The sequence below is a fragment of the Entelurus aequoreus genome, linkage group LG02 (assembly GCF_033978785.1).
Source record: "Entelurus aequoreus isolate RoL-2023_Sb linkage group LG02, RoL_Eaeq_v1.1, whole genome shotgun sequence".
In the NCBI taxonomy this organism is placed as follows: Eukaryota; Metazoa; Chordata; class Actinopteri; order Syngnathiformes; family Syngnathidae; genus Entelurus; species Entelurus aequoreus.
The window spans coordinates 9,282,491-9,302,891 of NC_084732.1; the positions used below are offsets into that span (position 1 = coordinate 9,282,491).

The 20,401-nt window shown below is 31.9% G+C and overlaps 1 protein-coding gene across 2 annotated transcripts in view; it reads right to left on the reverse strand.

Moving 5' to 3' along the window:
* Positions 1-1,027: 1,027 nt before the first annotated feature.
* The window catches only part of LOC133629952 (rhophilin-2-like), a 76,233-nt gene continuing 56,859 nt past the window's right edge, over positions 1,028-20,401 (reverse strand). Inside the window, exons 12-15 of one of the 2 annotated variants that reach the window (XM_062021113.1) lie at positions 16,237-16,283; positions 10,396-10,542; positions 7,632-7,787; positions 1,028-4,712 (exon numbers count right to left, since the gene is read on the reverse strand). In XM_062021113.1, the coding sequence (XP_061877097.1) occupies positions 4,470-4,712; positions 7,632-7,787; positions 10,396-10,542; positions 16,237-16,283 (593 nt within the window). In that variant the 3' untranslated portion in view covers positions 1,028-4,469. Of the gene's footprint in view, positions 4,713-7,631; positions 7,788-10,395; positions 10,543-16,206; positions 16,284-20,401 lie in introns of both variants that reach the window. The other variant, XM_062021106.1, reaches the window with a different exon arrangement.

Sequence of the window (20,401 nt, forward strand, 5' to 3'; positions counted from 1 at the left end):
CCAGGTATGGTGAAGATAAGGTCCTTTTTTAAAAAACAATAATAAAATAAAATAAGATAAATCAATTAAAAACATTTTCTTGAATAAAAAAAGTAAAACAATATAAAAACAGTTACATAGAAACTAGTAATTAATGAAAATGAGTAGAGATGTCCGATATTAAATTTTAAAGCATTTATCGGCCAATAATAAAAAATCGGCAGGCCAATATTATCGGCCGATAAATGCTTTAAAATTTAATATCGGAAATTATCGGTATCGTTTTTGTTTTTTTTATCGGTATCTGTTTTTTTTTTTTTTTTAAAAAGGTTTTTTTAAATTTTTTTTTTAATTAAATCCACATAAAAAACACACGATACACTTACAATTAGTGCACCAACCCAAAAAAACCTCCCTCCCCCATTTACACTCATTCACACAAAAGGGTTGTTTCTTTCTGTTATTAATATTCTGCTTCCTACATTATATATCAATATATATCAATACAGTCTGCAAGGGATACAGTCCGTAAGCACACATGATTGTGCGTGCTGCTGCTCCACTAATAGTACTAACCTTTAACACTTAATTTTATTCATTTTCATTCATTGCTAGTTTCTATGTAACTGTTTTTATATTGTTTTACTTTATTTTTTATTCAAGAAAATGTTTTAAATTGATTTATCTTATTTTATTTTATTTATTTAAAAAAAAAAGGACCTTATCTTCACCATACCTGGTTGTCCAAATTAGGCATAATAATGTGTTAATTCCACGACTGTATATATCAGTATCGGTTGATATCGGTATCGGTAATTAAGAGTTGGACAATATCGGAATATCGGATATCTGCAAAAAAGCCATTATCAGACATCCCTAAAAATGAGTAAAATTAACTGTTAAAGGTTAGTACTATTAGTGGAGCAGCAGCACGCACAATCATGTGTGCTTACGGACTGTATCCCTTGCAGACTGTATTGATATATATTGATATATAATGTAGGAACCAGAATATTGATAACAGAAAGAATTGGGGGGGGGGGTTTGGCTTGGTGCACTAATTGTAAGTGTATCTTGTGTTTTTTATGTGGATTTAATAAAAAAAATAAAAATAAATAAACGATACCAATAATTTCCGATATTACATTTTAAAGCATTTATCGGCCGATGAATGAGTGTAAATGGGGGAGGGAGGTTTTTTGGGTTGGTGCACTAATTGTAAGTGTATCTTGTGTTTTTTATGTTGATTTAATTAAAAAAAACCAAAAAAAAAACAAAAACAAAAAAACGATACCGATAATTTCCGATATTACATTTTAAAGCATTTATCGGCCGATGAATGAGTGTAAATGGGGGAGGGAGGTTTTTTGGGTTGGTGCACTAATTGTAAGTGTATCTTGTGTTTTTTATGTGGATTTAATTTAAAAAAACAAAACAAAAAAAAAACGATACCGATAATAAAAACGATGATACCGATAATTTCCGATATTACATTTTAAAGCCTTTATCGACCGATGAGTGAGTGTAAATGGGGGAGGGAGGTTTTTTTGGGTTGGTGCACTAACTGTAAGTGTATCTTGTGTTTTTTATGTGGATTTAATTAAAAAAAATAAAAAAATAAAATAAATAAACGATACCAATAATTTCCGATATTACATTTTAAAGCATTTATCGGCCGATGAGTGAGTGTAAATGGCGGGGGAGGTTTTTTGGGTTGGTGCACTAATTGTAAGTGTGTCTTGTGTTTTTTATGTGGATTTCATTAAAAAAAAAAAAAAAAAAAACCAAAAAAACCAACAACAACAAAAAAAACGATACCGATAATAAAAACGACGATACCGATAATTTCCGATATTACATTTTAAAGCATTTATCGGCCAATGAGTGAGTGTAAATGGGGGAGGGAGGTTTTTTGGGTTGGTGCACTAATTGTAAGTGTATCTTGTGTTTTTTATGTGGATTTAATTAAATAAAAACAAAAAAACAAAAAAACAAAAAAAACAAAAAAACAATACCGATAATAAAAACAACGATACCGATAATTTACGATATTACATTTTAAAGCATTTATCGGCCGATAACATCGGCAGGTCGATATTATCGGACATCTCTAATCCTATATGGCAGTAAAAAGTAAAAAAAAAGGCATGTTTGACCCTTTAAAAGCACACATATATATTATTTATTATTCATTCATTTATTTGTGTGTACTTTCATCAATGTTTATCAGTCCCTTCTTCTGCAGTATCATTGATTCATTTCAAGTTGGTTTTATTTTAGGTTTCCATTGTGTAAATTCTTCCTGTTAAACTGTTTACATAAGGTTGTTGTATGCAACTAAAACCAAGACTAAGATGAATAATTCAGTGTTAATATTTGAGTGGGCCCCGGCCCCCTCTGTAGTGGAAAAAAGGCGGGGAAGCCCTGCTTTGAGGTGACGTCAGCAGGTCCGCTTTCTGCCGCTCACATGGAGGTGCTTTCTTTTGCAGCTCAAAAGCGACACACTGAGGAAGCGAGCGGTACTGCAGGCACTTTGTAACATGCTCTCACATTGAAGATGACGATTTTTAGCAGCTTATAAAACAATTACGTCATCATATTTGCCCCCAAAACGAGAAGACTACTTCATTTAAGGTGGTACTGATGAGAAGTGTACTTCATTTAAGGTGGTACTGATGAGAAGAGTACTTCATTTAAGGTGGTACTGATGAGAAGTGTACTTCATTTAAGGTGGTACTGATGAGAAGAGTACTTAATTTAATGTGGTACTGATGAGAAGTGTACTTCATTTAAGGTGGTACTGATGAGAAGAGTACTTCATTTCAGGTGGTACTGATGAGAAGTGTACTTCATTTAAGGTGGTACTGATGAGAAGAGTACTTCATTTAAGGTGGTACTGATGAGAAGTGTACTTCATTTAAGGTGGTACTGATGAGAAGAGTACTTCATTTAAGGTGGTACTGATGAGAAGTGTACTTCATTTAAGGTGGTACTGATGAGAAGTGTACTTCATTTAAGGTGGTACTGATGAGAAGTGTACTTCATTTAATGTGGTACGGATGAGAAGTGTACTTCATTTAAGGTGGTACTGATGAGAAGTGTACTTCATTTAAGGTGGTACTGATGAGTAGTGTACTTCATTTAATGTGGTACTGATGAGAAGTGTACTTCATTTAAGGTGGTACTGATGAGAAGTGTACTTCATTTAAGGTGGTACTGATGAGAAGAGTACTTCATTTAAGGTGGTACTGATGAGAAGTGTACTTCATTTAAGGTGGTACTGGAGAGAAGAGTACTTCATATAAGGTGGTACTGGTGAGAAGAGTACTTCATTTAAGGTGGTACTGATGAGAAGTGTACTTCATTTTAGGTGGTACTGATGAGAAGTGTACTTCATTTAAGGTGGTACTGGAGAGAAGAGTACTTCATTTAAGGTGGTACTGGTGAGAAGAGTACTTCATTTAAGGTGGTACTGATGAGAAGTGTACTTCATTTAAGGTGGTACTGGAGAGAAGAGTACTTCATTTAAGGTGGTACTGGTGAGAAGAGTACTTAATTTAAGGTGGTACTGATGAGAAGTGTACTTCATTTAAGGTGGTACTGATGAGAAGTGTACTTCATTTAAGGTGGTACTGGTGAGAAGTGTACTTATTTTAAGGTGGTACTGATAAGAAGTGTACTTCTTTTAAGGTGGTACTGAAGTGTACTTCATTAAGGGTGGTACTGGTGAGTACGGCAGTCGAGAAGTGTACTCCATTTAGGTGGTACTGGGGAGAAGTGTACTTCATTTAAGGTGGTCCTTGTGAGAAGTGTACTTCTTTTAAGGTGGTACTGGTGAGTACTGCTGCCGAGAAGTGTACTTAATTAAAGGTGGTACTGGTGAGAAGTGTACTTCATTTAAGGTGGTACTGATAAGTACTGCTGCCGAGAAGTGTACTTAATTAAAGGTGGTACTGGTGAGAAGTGTACTTCATTTAAGGTGGTACTGATAAGTACTGCTGCCGAGAAGTGGACTTCTTTTAAGGTGGTACCGGTGAGAAGAGTACTTCATTTAAGGTGGTACTGGTGAGAAGTGTACTTCATTTAAGGTGGTACTGATGAGAAGTGTACTTCATTTAAGGTGGTACTGGAGAGAAGAGTACTTCATTTAAGGTGGTACCGGTGAGAAGAGTACTTCATTTAAGGTGGTACTGGTGAGAAGAGTACCGTACTTCATTTAAGGTGGTACTGATGAGAAGTGTACTTCATTTAAGGTGGTACTGATGAGAAGAGTACTTCATTTAAGGTGGTACCGGTGAGAAGAGTACTACACATCTTGGAATGTGAGTCAATAGAAGACTACAGGAGGTGGACTGTAGTAGTAGTACTGTACTGTAGTGTAGTACTGTACTGTAGTAGTAGTAGTACTGTACTGTAGTAGTCGTAGTACTGTAATGTAGTCGTAGTACTGTACTGTAGTCGTAGTACTGTACTGCAGGAGGACCTCCTGCTCAGTAGAGGGCGCTGTCCTTGTAGGAGCTGGGGAAGGTCTGGCAGGGCTTGTTCCAGGACTGCTGGGCCGTGGGCAGACTGACGGTGCTGGCGCTCTTCATGCGGTTCTTCAGGCCCCAGCTGAGGAAGGAGGACTTCTTGCTCACCTTGCGGGACTTGGGACTCTTGTCCTCGTTGTAGGCCAGGCAGATCATGGAGTAGGTCTTGGGCAGGTTCCCGCAGAAGGTGGCGCTCTTGGCAGGCTACACAGAAACAATAAGCACTAATAAGCAACATGACTCATTAGGTGGGAAAAAGCTAACAAGTAGACCCCACATTTAAAAAAAAAAAAAAAAAGGCTTTGCTACACATCTTAAAATGCAAGCTAGAGATACTGATACTTAGTAGTCAAGGATGTTGTAACCGATATTTGGAGCAGATATTAGTTTTCAGTAAAAGTTATTTAAACAAAAAATAGCTGGACAAGTCTTTAACACGTTAACACCTAATGTATCATAAGTGATACACACATGTTTTTAAACCTAAAAAGCCTGATGTATCAGATCAGATACATGTATTACACGTGTCATCCACAAGAGGGCAGTGGTTGACTTGTTAGAGGACTGTCAAGGCAGGAGACGCCTGATTTTTGAAGAGAAACTTTGGAATTAAAATCCATCCATCCATTTTTTACCGCTTGTCCCTTTTGGGGTCTATAAAACATTATTTTAATTAATGACACGTCAGTAATAACAGTTAATCTGTTGATACAAGTAGAAATTACTTAATATGTCATCATATATTTTATAGTAAAACTGTGTTGAAAATGGGTATCAAATTAGAGACAACAGGTATAAAGAGGTAATGTTACTCCAAATGAGTCATTTGGTATTTTATTGTATAACATGCATTATAAATAGCATGAAGCAACATACAGTCCATCCATCCATCCATCCATTTTCTACCGCTTGTCCCTTTTGGGGTCTATAAAACATTATTTGTATTACTGACACGTCAGTAATAACAGTTAATCTGTTGATACAAGTAGAAATTACTTAATATGTCATCACATATTTTATAGTAAAACTGTTGAAAATGTGTATCAAATTAGAGACAACAGGTATTAAGAGGTAATGTTACTCAAAATGAGTCATTTGGTATTTTATTGTATTTCATGCATTATAAATAGCATGAAGCAACATACAGTCCATCCATTTTCTACCGCTTGTTCCTTTTGGGGTCTATAAAACATTATTTTTTACTACTGACACGTCAGTAATAACAGTTAATCTGTTGATACAAGTAGAACTTACTTAATATGTCATCATATATTTTATAGTAAAACTGTGTTGAAAATGTGTATCAAATTAGAAACAACAGGTATAAAGAGGTAATGTTACTCTAAATAAGTCATTTAGTATTTTATTGTATTTCATGCATTATAAATAGCATGAAGCAACATACAGTCCATCCATCCATCCATCCATCCATCCATTTCCTACCGCTTGTCCCTTTTGGGGTCTATAAAACATTATTTTAATTAATGACACGTCAGTAATAACAGTTAATCTGTTGATACAAGTAGAAATTACTTAATATGTCATCATATATTTTATAGTAAAACTGTGTTGAAAATGGGTATCAAATTAGAGACAACAGGTATAAAGAGGTAATGTTACTCCAAATGAGTCATTTGGTATTTTATTGTATAACATGCATTATAAATAGCATGAAGCAACATACAGTCCATCCATTTTCTACCGCTTGTCCCTTTTGGGGTCTATAAAACATTATTTTTACTACTGACACGTCAGTAATAACAGTTAATCTGTTGATACAAGTAGAAATTACTTAATATGTCATCATATATTTTATAGTAAAACTGTGTTGAAAATGTGTATCAAATTAGAAACAACAGGTATAAAGAGGTAATGTTACTCTAAATTAGTCATTTAGTATTTTATTGTATTTCATGCATTATAAATAGCATGAAGCAACATACAGTCCATCCATCCATCCATTTTCTACCGCTTGTCCCTTTTGGGGTCTATAAAACATTATTTTTACTACTGACACATCAGTAATAACAGCTAATCTGTTGATACAAGTAGAAATTACTTAATATGTCATCATATATTTTATAGTAGAACTGTGTTGAAAATGTGTATCAAATTAGAAACAACAGGTATAAAAAGGTAATGTTACTCTAAATGAGTCATTTGGTATTTTATTGTATTACATGCATTATAAATAGCATGAAGCAACATACAGTTCATCCATCCATCCATTTCCTACCGCTTGTCCCTTTTGGGGTCTATAAAACATTATTTTAATTACTGACACGTCAGTAATAACAGCTAATCTGTTGATACAAGTAGAAATTACTTAATATGTCATCATATATTTTACAGTAAAAACTGTGTTGAAAATGTGTATCAAATTAGAAACAACAGGTATAAAGAGGTAATGTTACTCTAAATAAGTCATTTAGTATTTTATTGTATTTCATGCATTATAAATAGCATGAAGCAACATACAGTCCATCCATCCATCCATTTTCTACCGCTTGTCCCTTTTGGGGTCTATAAAACATTATTTTTTTATTACTGACAAGTCAGTAATAACAGTAAATGACTTAATATGTCATCATATATTTTATAGTAAAACTGTGTTGAAAATGTGTATCAAATTAGAGACAACAGGTATAAAGAGGTAATGTTACTCTAAATGAGTCATTTGGTATTTATTGTATTTCATGCATTGAAGCAACATACAGTCCATCCATCCATTTTCTACCGCTTGTCCCTTTTGGGGTCTATAAAACATTATTTTTACTACTGACACGTCAGTAATAACAGTTAATCTGTTGATACAAGTAGAAATTACTTAATATGTCGTCATATATTTTATAGTAAAACTGTGTTGAAAATGTGTATCAAATTAGAGACAACAGGTATAAAGAGGTAATGTTACTCTAGATGAGTTATTTGGTATTTGATTGTATTTCATGCATTATAAATACAATCTGTACATGTTTTAAATATGTTTACTTTACACAATATGGTATATTTACAGGCAAAATATAAAATGTGTTGTATTATTGTGTGGCGATCTCTCGAATATTAGCATGGCGTCGTTAGCATTAAAGTTGCAGGGTTTACCAACTGTGGGTGTGTCCCTACCATGGTGGGGTTGCCGTCCAGCACGCTGACCACCTGGACGTCCACGCCCCGCTCGTCGCCGTCCTTCAGCAGCCGCATCACCTCGCCCACGCTCATCCACTTGCAAGGGGTGTCGCCCACGGCCACGATGTAGTCGCCCTCCTTCAGCCCGTCAGCCTGCAAACAGAAGGCTGACGGGTTGACAAATGCGCTAGCTGGATGCTAAAATACATTGACTTTGCTATAGACGTGCTACAGATTAGCATGAGCGATTTTACACGGCGATTTCAACACCACTAAACGTGTTATTGAAAACTACAACTAAGAGGCTGGTTACAATCAAACAGCTGGTGCGTGACGTGTACAGTACTTACAGTATTAACACTTTCTAGGGCGAAACAAAAGACTTGATGAAGCAAAGACTGAAGTCACCTTAAACTATTAAACAATATTAAAACCACTGTTATTATAATCAGCTCATTTTTACATATTGCAATAAAACCTAAGTTACATTTTTATTATAAAAAAAACCTAATATTTTTTAACACACACAAAACTACCAAAAATTGGTAGCATTTAGTACTGATATCGATTCCCACGCACCGGTAATCGGCATCGTATCCATTCAAATGCGAACAATCCCCATCCCTAATTGTTATTGTTTGTCATCGACTCAAAAAAACGCTCCGGCGTAAACAAAGTAAGGCTACACGTTTCCAAAAATGTGCTAGCGTGATGCTAAAATACATTGACTTTGCTATAGACGTGCTACGGGTTAGCATTAGTGATTTTACACGGCGATTTCAACACCGCCAAACGTGTTGTTGAAAACTACAACTAAGATGCCGGTTACAATCAAACAGCTGGTGCGTAACCGGTATAGTACTTACAGTATTAACACTTTCTAGGGCGCAACAACAACAAAAACTACTAACTATACACTGCTGCCATCTACCGTCTTGCCGTTTTGGAAGAGAATTTTCCAAATGTGTAAATGAAAACTACAACTAAGATGCACATTACAAACAGCTGGTGTGTAATATGTACAATACTTACAGTATTAACACTTTTTAAGGCGCAACAACAACAAAAACTACTAACTATACACTGCTGCCATCTAACGTCTTGCCGTTTTGGAAGAGAATTTTCCAAATAAGTAATTGAAAACTACAACTAAGATGCACGTTACAAACATTTGTTGTGTAATATGTACAATACTTACAGTATTAACACTTTTTAAGGCGCAACAACAACAAAAACTACTAACTATACACTGCTGCCATCTACCGTCTTGCCGTTTTGGAGGAGAATTTTCCAAATGTGTAAATGAAAACTACAACTAAGATGCACGTTACAATCAAACAGCTGGTGTGTAATAAGTACAGTACTTACAGTATATATAATAGACTGTATTTATGTTATTCACATGCGAATAATGCTGTATAATAGACTATTTATATTATTCACGTGTGAATAATGCTGTATAATAGACTATTTATGCTATTCACATGTGAATAATGCTGTATAATAGACTGTATTTATGTTATTCACACGTGAATAATGCTGTATAATAGACTGTATTTATGTTATTCACACGTGAATAATGCTGTATAATAGACTGTATTTATGTTATTCACATGTGAATAATGCTGTATAATAGACTGTATTTATGTTATTCACATGTGAATAATGCTGTATAATAGACTGTATTTATATTATTCACGTGTGAATAATGCTGTATAATAGACTGTATTTATGTTATTCACATGTGAATAATGCTGTATAATAGACTATGCTATTCACATGTGAATAATGCTGTATAATAGACTGTATTTATGTTATTCACATGTGAATAATGCTGTATAATAGACTGTATTTATGTTATTCACACGTGAATAATGCTGTATAATAGACTGTATTTATGTTATTCACATGTGAATAATGCTGTATAATAGACTGTATTTATGTTATTCACATGTGAATAATGCTGTATAATTAACTGTATTTATGTTATTCACATGTGAATAATGCTGTATAATAGACTATATTTATATTATTCACATGTGAATAATGCTGTATAATAGACTGTATTTATGTTATTCACATGTGAATAATGCTGTATAATTAACTGTATTTATGTTATTCACATGTGAATAATGCTGTATAATAGACTATATTTATATTATTCACATGTGAATAATGCTGTATAATAGACTGTATTTATGTTATTCACATGTGAATAATGCTGTATAATTAACTGTATTTATGTTATTCACATGTGAATAATGCTGTATAATAGACTGTATTTATGTTATTCACATGTGAATAATGCTGTATAATAGACTGTATTTATGTTATTCACATGTGAATAATGCTGTATAATAGACTGTATTTATATTATTCACATGTGAATAATGCTGTATAATAGACTGTATTTATGTTATTCACATGTGAATAATGCTGTATAATAGACTGTATTTATGTTATTCACATGTGAATAATGCTGTATAATTAACTGTATTTATGTTATTCACATGTGAATAATGCTGTATAATAGACTGTATTTATGTTATTCACATGTGAATAATGCTGTATAATAGACTGTATTTATGTTATTCACATGTGAATAATGCTGTATACTAGACTGTATTTATATTATTCACATGTGAATAATGCTGTATAATAGACTGTATTTATGTTATTCACATGTGAATAACATAAATAACCCCCATCAAAAGTCACATTGCTGGACTTCGGTCCCATGTGGACCACACTTGGGACTCACAGCAGCAGGGCACAGGGGGTCCAAGGAGACCACCTGGACCGGGGCGTCCCCCTTCAGCGTGAAGCCCAGGTCCCGGTCCTCGGCGCGGAGGCGCAGCGTCCGGGGTGGCGTCCAGCGCTGCTTGGCGGAGAAGACGGCCAGAGGCCCCTGGTGGACACAGAGTGGAAGTGACGCTCAGTACAAGGAACAGGACTTGGATTCTTTCCAACATGTGATGTTTGTGAGCAGCAGCTTCTTTTTTTTTTACTTTCTTCAATCCGGTCACGCTAAAGACAAACGTCCACTGCAGAGGACGCCGGCTCTCGGGGAGGTCACCCAGAACAAGGTCAAGGTCTACAAGGTGCGGACCCAACTCTCTGCTTTTTTCCATCGTAAAATCAAGCGGTTCTAACTGACGGCTCGCAGTTGCAATTTTCTATTTAAATACGCTAGCTTGATGCTAATTTACATTGAATGGACATGCTACTGTTAGCATTAGCCATTTTACATTTCCGCACCTCCAAAATGTGCTAATGCAAACTGCAACTCAGCTGAATGTCACAATGGAACAGCCGGCGTGTGATTAGTGCAACACTTACAGTACAAACACTTTGTAGGGCGCAACATAACACATTGAACTGCCTTCTTCCGACTTAAACAACATACATTCGTTTTTAAATGTCACATGAATAAATACAGTTTTAGTATCAAATAATATTTATTAGCACACACAAAAAGTAGCGTACATCGGTGGCGCCCCCCAGGTACCGGGACCAGGTACCGGGACCAGGTACCGTGTCGGTTCAGGTATGAACGGAGCCCAGCCCTAAGTCCCCCGTAGATAAATATATACGTGGCACTGAACGCTGAATCAGACGTGGAGAGTGCCAATAGAGAAGATTCCTGAGGACTCTTCATAAAAATGCCAAAATTGTTAGCTACTTTGTTCATATATAAGGCGCACCGCATTATAAGGCGCACCTTCAATGAATGGCCTATTTTAAAACTTTGTTCATATATAAGGTGCACCGCATTATAAGGCGCACCTTCAATGAATGGCCAATTTAAAACTGTGTTCATATATAAGGCGCACCGCATTATAAGGCGCACCTTCAATGAATGGCCAATTTTAAAACTGTGTTCATATACAAGGCGCACCGCATTATAAGGCGCACCTTCAATGAATGGCCAATTTAAAACTGTGTTCATATATAAGGCGCACCGCATTATAAAGTGCACCGGATTATAAGGCGCACCTTCAATGAATGGCCTATTTTAAAACTTTGTTCATATATAAGGCGCACCGCATTATAAGGCGCACCGGATTATAAGGCGCACCTTCAATGAATGGCCTATTTTAAAACTTTGTTCATATATAAGGCGCACCGCATTATAAGGCACACCTTCAATGAATGGCCAATTTTAAAACTGTGTTCATATATAAGGCGCACCGCATTATAAGGCGCACCGGATTATAAGGCGCACCTTCAATGAATGGCCTATTTTAAAACTTTGTTCATATATAAGGCGCACCGCATTATAAGGCGCACCTTCAATGAATGGCCTATCTTAAAACTTTGTTCATATATAAGGCGCACCGCATTATAAGGCGCACCTTCAATGAGTGGCCAATTTTAAAACTGTGTTCATATATAAGGCGCACCGCATTATAAGGCGCACCTTCAATGAATGGCCAATTTTAAAACTGTTCATATATAAGGCGCACCGCATTATAAGGCGCACCGGATTATAAGGTGCACCTTCAATGAATGGCCAATTTGAAAACTTTGTTCATATATAAGGCGCACCGCATTACAAGGCGCACCGGATTATAAGGCGCACCTTCAATGAATGGCCTATTTTAAAACTTTGTTCATATATAAGGCGCACCGCATTATAAGGTGCACCGGATTATAAGGCGCACCTTCAATGAATGGCCTATTTTAAAACTGTGTTAATATATATAAGGCGCACCGCATTATAAGGTGCACCGGATTATAAGGCGCACCTTCAATGAATGGCCTATTTTAAAACTTTGTTCATATATAAGGCGCACCGCATTATAAGGTGCACCGCATTATAAGGCGCACCTTCAATGAATGGCCAATTTTAAAACTGTGTTCATATATAAGGCGCACCGCATTATCAAGTGCACCGGATTATAAGGCGCACCTTCAATGAATGGCCAATTTTAAAACTTTGTTCATATATAAGGCGCACCGCATTATAAGGTGCACCGCATTATAAGGCGCACCTTCAATGAATGGCCTATTATAAAACTTTGTTCATATATAAGGCGCACCGCATTATAAGGCGCACCTTCAATGAATGGCCTATTTTAAAACTTTGTTCATATATAAGGCGCACCGCATTATAAGGCGCACCTTCAATGAATGGCCAATTTTAAAACTGTGTTCATATATAAGGCGCACCGCATTATAAGGCGCACCGGATTATAAGGTGCACCTTCAATGAATGGCCTATTTTAAAACTTTGTTCATATATAAGGCGCACCGCATTATAAGGCGCACCGGATTATGAGGCGCACCTTCAATGAATGGCCTATTTTAAAACTTTGTTCATGTATAAGGCGCACCGCATTATAAGGTGCACCGCATTATAAGGCGCACCTTCAATGAATGGCCAATTTTAAAACTGTGTTCATATATAAGGCGCACCGCATTATAAGGCGCACCGGATTATAAGGTGCACCTTCAATGAATGGCCTATTTTAAAACTTTGTTCATATATAAGGCGCACCGCATTATCAAGTGCACCGGATTATAAGGCGCACCTTCAATGAATGGCCAATTTTAAAACTTTGTTCATATATAAGGCGCACCGCATTATAAGGTGCACCTTCAATGAATGGCCTATTTTAAAACTTTGTTCATATATAAGGCGCACCGCATTATAAGGCGCACCGGATTATAAGGCGCACCTTCAATGAATGGCCTATTTTAAAACTTTGTTCATGTATAAGGCGCACCGCATTGTAAGGTGCACCGCATTATAAGGCGCACCTTCAATGAATGGCCAATTTTAAAACTGTGTTCATATATAAGGCGCACCGCATTATAAGGCGCACCGGATTATAAGGTGCACCTTCAATGAATGGCCTATTTTAAAACTTTGTTCATATATAAGGCGCACCGCATTATCAAGTGCACCGGATTATAAGGCGCACCTTCAATGAATGGCCAATTTTAAAACTTTGTTCATATATAAGGCGCACCGCATTATAAGGTGCACCGGATTATAAGGCGCACCTTCAATGAATGGCCTATTATAAAACTTTGTTCATATATAAGGCGCACCGCATTATAAGGCGCACCTTCAATTAATGGCCTATTTTAAAACTTTGTTCATATATAAGGCGCACCGCATTATAAGGCGCACAGAATAGACGCTACAGTAGAGACTGGGGTTACGTTATGCATCCCGTTGTTGCGAGACCTGTTGTGGCTCAATATTGGTGCATATATAAGGCGCACCGGATTATAAGGCGGATTGTCAGCTTTTGATAAATTGGAAGTTTTTAGGTGCGCCTTATAGTGCGGAAAATACGGTAGTGGGTGTGGCTTGTATAGTGGTGTGCTCTATAGTCGGGGAAAATACGGTGGTTGGATTTTGACGGGCCATTTTATCTCCTGGGAACATCGGTCTAAATCCTTACAGTATCTTCCCCGCTGGGCCGTGGAATGAGAGGACAAGAAAGAGGATCGCCGCCATGCTAACGAGATTAGCGCCGGTAAGAACCGGAACAAAAGGGATTTGTGTACACAAGACGGCAGATGACGGAACCCTGGCGCATAGAACTGGCCCACTCGGCTCCACAAGAGCGCTTGTCGGAACTGAAAATAACCCGTCTACAAAAAGTATGGCTTTGCGTGAAATATTAACGACGGTCCGATAGGAGAAATGATGACATCATACCGATTAATCCGTCAAGAAATAGTTCTGATAACTGATGAAAAACAGTTTAATAAGGCAAGATAACTGGCGAGCAAATGAAGCGCTCCTTTTCTCCCACTGATGCTGTGACCTTCCCCCGAGCGCCTCGTAAACAAACGCGGCGTCTGTTGCTTCGATGAGTGGAACTAATTTGATATTTATATCATCCGGATCGCATAAAAGAAGGTAAAACAAGTTAAATAGAAGGTAAAAGATAGTAAAAGAAAATAAAAGATTGTAAAATAAGTGAATTAGAAGGTCAAATATGGTCAAATACAGTAAAACAATTTGAAGGAAAAAATATATACTAAAAGATATCAAGAAAAAGCTAAATATAAGTTAAAAAAGTTAAAAGGCAAATAGAAAGTAAAAGAAGGTAAAAAAAATAATGTAAATAGGAGGTAAGAAAAAGGTAAGTATATGTTAAATAAAAAGTTAAAGAAGGTTAATAGAAGGTAAATAAAATATGAGGTAAGTAAAAGGTGAATGTAAGGTAATAGAAGATAAATAAATGCTAAAAGAAGGTAAATGTAAGGTAAAAGAAGGTAAATAGAAAGTAAAATAAAGTAAATAAAAGACGGTAAAAAGAAGGTAAAAGAAAGTAAATACAATATTAAAGAAGGTAAATAGAAGGCAAAATAAAGTAAATAAAAGATAGAAGGTAAATAGAAGGCAAAATAAGGTAAAAAAAAAAAAGATAAAAGAAGGTAGATAAAATAAGGTGAATAAAAGGTAAAAGAAGGTAAATAAAACGTAATTTAAAAAAAAAAAGGAGGTAAGTAAAAGGTGAATGTAAGGTAATAGAAGATAAATAAATGCTAAAAGAAGGTAAATAGAAAGTAAAATAAAGTAAATAAAAGATAAAAGACGGTAAATAAAAGGTAAAAGAATGTAGATACAATATTAAAAAAGAAAATAAAGAAAATAAAAAATAGAAGGTAAATAGAAGGCAAATTAAAGTAAATAAAAAATAGAAGGTAAATAGAAGGCAAAAGAAGGTAAATAAAGATAAAAGAATGTAGATAAAAGAAGGTAAATAGAAAGTAAATAAAATATAAAAGACGGTAAACAGAAAATAAAAGAAAGTAAAAAAAGATAAAAGAAGGTAAATAAAAAGTAAATAAAAGATAAAAGAAGGTGATTAGAAGGTAAAAAGAGATAAAAGAAGGCGATTAGGAGGTAAAAAAAAGAAGAAGATAAAACAAGGTAAATAGAAAGTAAATATAAGATCAAAGACGGTAAATAGAAGGTAAAAGAAAGTAAATAAAAGATAAAAGAAGGTAAAAGAAGGTAGATAAAAGATGGTGAATAGAAAGTAAATAAAAGATAAAAGATGGTAAATAGAAGGTAAAAGAAAGTAAATAAAATATAAAAGAAGGTAAAAGAAGGCAGATAAAAGAAGGTAAATAGAAAGTAAACAAAAGATAAAAGGTTATTAGAAGGTAAAAAAAAAAGATAAAAGAAGGTAAATAGAAGGTAAACAAAATACATTCTGTCATGAACAGAATCAGTAACAAAGGTCAGAGTTCAACCCTCACTGGAAACACATCTGACTTACTGCGGACCAACTTGTGACACCACCACAACCAGGTGGTCTGATACCCTGATGAACACACCACCACAACCAGGTGGTCAGATACCCTGATGAACAGACCACCACAACCAGGTGGTCTGATACCCTCATGAACAGACCACCACAAAGGTGAGCACCTTGGTTAGTGTTAGTGTTCTTCAGGTGTGTGTCCAGGACCAATCACACACTCCTGGACACACACCTAGCAGCTCATGGTCACACACCACACCACACCATCCAACACACCATCCACCACACGCATTGCCAGGACATGAATGTGAGTGAGAGGTTAGTAGCCCACATACCAGCCGCTGGAAAAAGTCGCTGACTTTCACCTTTAGGACCGCCGGAACCTCCATTTCTGCTTGCTGCTCCGTTTTAGCTGAGGTGGAAAGAAAAACCGTCTTTATGATATTGTAGCATAGTCTGAGGTATGATATTTAACATAAACATAAGTAGTCTGAGGTATGATATTTAACATAAACATAAGTAGTCTGAGGTATGATATTTAACATAAACATAAGTAGTCTGAGGTATGATATTGTAACATAAACATAAGTAGTCTGAGGTATGATATTTAACATAAACATAAGTAGTCTGAGGTATGATATTTAACATAAACATAAGTAGTCTGAGGTATGATATTGTAACATAAACATAAGTAGTCTGAGGTATGATATTTAACATAAACATAAGTAGTCTGAGGTATGATATTTAACATAAACATAAGTAGTCTGAGGTATGATATTTAACATAAACATAAGTAGTCTGAGGTATGATATTTAACATAAACATAAGTAGTCTGAGGTATGATATTGTAACATAAACATAAGTAGTCTGAGGTATGATATTGTAACATAAACATAAGTAGTCTGAGGTATGATATTGTAACATAAACATACGTAGTCTGAGGTATGATATTTAACATAAACATAAGTAGTCTGAGGTATGATATTGTAACATAAACATAAGTAGTCTGAGGTATGATATTTAACATAAACATAAGTAGTCTGAGGTATGATATTGTAACATAAACATAAGTAGTCTGAGGTATGATATTGTAACATAAACATAAGTAGTCTGAGGTATGATATTTAACATAAACATAAGTAGTCTGAGGTATGATATTGTAACATAAACATAAGTAGTCTGAGGTATGATATTTAACATAAACATAAGTAGTCTGAGGTATGATATTGTAACATAAACATAAGTAGTCTGAGGTATGATATTGTAACATAAACATAAGTAGTCATCCTGGACATTAATTCAACTTGACTAGTTATTATATCCTGGACATTTTTATTTTATACTAATAAATGTATTTGTATTTATTTATTTTAATACATTTATTTGTACGTGTTTATTTCTAATAAATGCATTTTTTTTATTTATGTATATTTCATTCTCATGTATTTTTATTTTATTACATTTATTAAATGTGTTTATTCTTATTGTATTTTAATACATTTATTTTGTGTTTATTTATTTTCATTTTATTTTAATAAATGCATTTTTTTGTTTATCTATATTTTATTCTAATAAATGTATTTGTATTTTTGTATTTTATTCTGATAAATGCATTTTTTTTGTTTATTTATATTTGATACTAATAAATGTATTTGTATTCATTTATTTTAACGTGTTTATTTCTAATAAATGCATTTTTTTGTTTATGTATATTTCATTCTAATGTGTTTTTATTTGTTTATTTTTATTTTATTACATTTATTAAATGGGTTTATTCTTATTTTATTTTAATACATTTATTTTGTGTTTATTTATTTTCATTTTATTTTAATAAATACATTTTTTTGTTTATTTATATTTTATTCTAATAAATGTTTTTTTATTTTATTTATTTTATTTTAATAAATGCATTTTTTTGTGTTTATTTATGTTTTATACTAATAAATGTATTTGTATTTATTTATTTTAATACATTTATTTTTACGTGTATATTTCTAATAAATGCATTTTTTTGGTTTATGTATATTTCATTCTAATGTATTTTTATTTGTTTATTTTTATTTTATTACATTTGTTAAATGTATTTATTCTTATTTTATTTTAATACATTTATTTTGTGTTTATTAATTTTCATTTTATTTTCATAAATGCATTTGTTTGTTTATTTATATTTTATTCTAATAAATGTATTTGTATTTTTGTATTTTATTCTGATAAATGCATTTTTTTTGTTTATTTATATTTGATACTAATAAATGTATTTGTATTCATTTATTTTAACGTGTTTATTTTTAATAAATGCATTTTTTTTGTTTATGTATATTTCATTCTAATGTATTTTTATTTGTTTATTTAAATGTTATTACATTAATTGAATGTGTTTATTTTAATACATTTATTTTGAGTTTATTTATTTTCATTTTATTTGAATAAATGCATTTTTTGTTTATTTATATTTTATTCTAATACATGTATTTGTATTTTATTTATTGTATTTTAATAAATGCATTTTTTTGTGTTTATTTATGTTTTATACTAATAAATGTATTTGCATTTATTTATTTTAATACATTTATTTTTACGTGTATATTTCTAATAAATGCATGTTTTTGGTTTATGTATATTTTATTCTAATGTATTTTTATTTGTTTATTTTATTTTTATTACATTTATTAAATGTGTTTATTCTTATTGTATTTTAATACATTTATTTTGTGTTTATTTATTTTCATTTTATTTTAATAAATGCATTTTTTTGTTTATTTATATTTTATTCTAATAAATGTATTTGTATTTTTGTATTTTATTCTGATAAATGCATTTTTTTTGTTTATTTACATTTGGTACTAATAAATGTATTTGTATTCATTTGTTTTAATACATTTATTTTTAATAAATGCATTTTTTTTGTTTATGTATATTTCATTCTAATGTATTTTTGTTAGTTTTTTTAAATGTTATTACATTAATTAAATGTGTTTATTTTAATTTTATTTTAATACATTTATTTTGTGTTTATTTATTTTCATTTTATTTTCATAAATGCATTTTTTTGCTTATTTATAATTTATTCTAATAAATGTATTTGTATTTTTGTATTTTATTCTGATAAATGCATTTTTTTTGTTTATTTATATTTGATACTAATAAATGTATTTGTATTCATTTATTTTAACGTGTTTATTTTTAATAAATGCATTTTTTTGTTTATGTATATTTCATTCTAATGTATTTTTATTTGTTTATTTAAATGTTATTACATTAACTAAATGTGTTTATTTTAATTGTATTTGAATACATTTATTTTGAGTTTATTTATTTTCATTTTATTTTAATAAATGCATTTTTTTGTTTATTTATATTTTATTCTAATAAATGTATTTGTATTTTATTTATTTTATTTTAATAAATGCATTTTTTGTGTTTATTTATGTTTTATACTAATAAATGTATTTGTATTTATTTCTTTTAATACATTTATTTTCACGTGTATATTTCTAATAAATGCATTTTTTTGGTTTATGTATATTTTATTGTAATGTATTTTTATTTGTTTATTTTATTTTTATTACATTCATTAAATGTGTTTATTCTTATTGTATTTTAATACATTTTTTTTGTGTTTATTTATTTTCATTTTATTTTAATAAATGCATTTTTTTGTTTATTTATATTTTATTCTAATAAATGTATTTGTATTTTTGTATTTTATTCTGATAAATGCATTTTTTTTGTTTATTTACATTTGATACTAATAAATGTATTTGTATTAATTTATTTTAATACATTTATTTTTACGTGTTTATTTTTAATAAATGCATTTTTTTTGTTTATGTATATTTCATTGTAATGTATTTTTATTTGTTTATTTAAATGTTATTCATTAATTAAATGTGTTTATTTTAATTTTATTTTAATACATTTATTTAGAGTTTATTTATTTTCATTTTATTTTAATAAATGCATTTTTTTGTTTATTTATATTTTATTCTAATAAATGTATTTGTATTTTTTTTCTTTTCTTTTAATAAATGAATTTTTTTTGTTTATTTATGTTTTATACTAATAAATGTATTTGTATTTATTTATTTTAATACATTTATTTTTACGTGTATATTTCTAGTAAATGCATTTTTTTGGTTTATGTGTATTTTATTCTAATGTATTTTTATTTGTTTATTTTTTTAAATTTAATTTATTAAATGTGTTTATTCTTATTGTATTTTAATACATTTATTTTGTGTTTATTTTCATTTTATTTTAATAAATAAATTGTTTTGTTTATTTATATTTTATTCCAATAAATGTATTTGTATTTTTGTATTTTATTCTGATAAATGCATTTTTTTTGTTTATTTATATTTGATACTAATAAATGTATTTGTATTCATTTATTTTAATATAATTATTTTTACGTGTTTATTTTTAATAAATGCATTTTTGTTTGTTTGTGTATATTTCATTCTAATGTATTTTTGTTTATTTAAATGTTATTACATTAATTAAATGTGTTTATTTTAATACATTTAT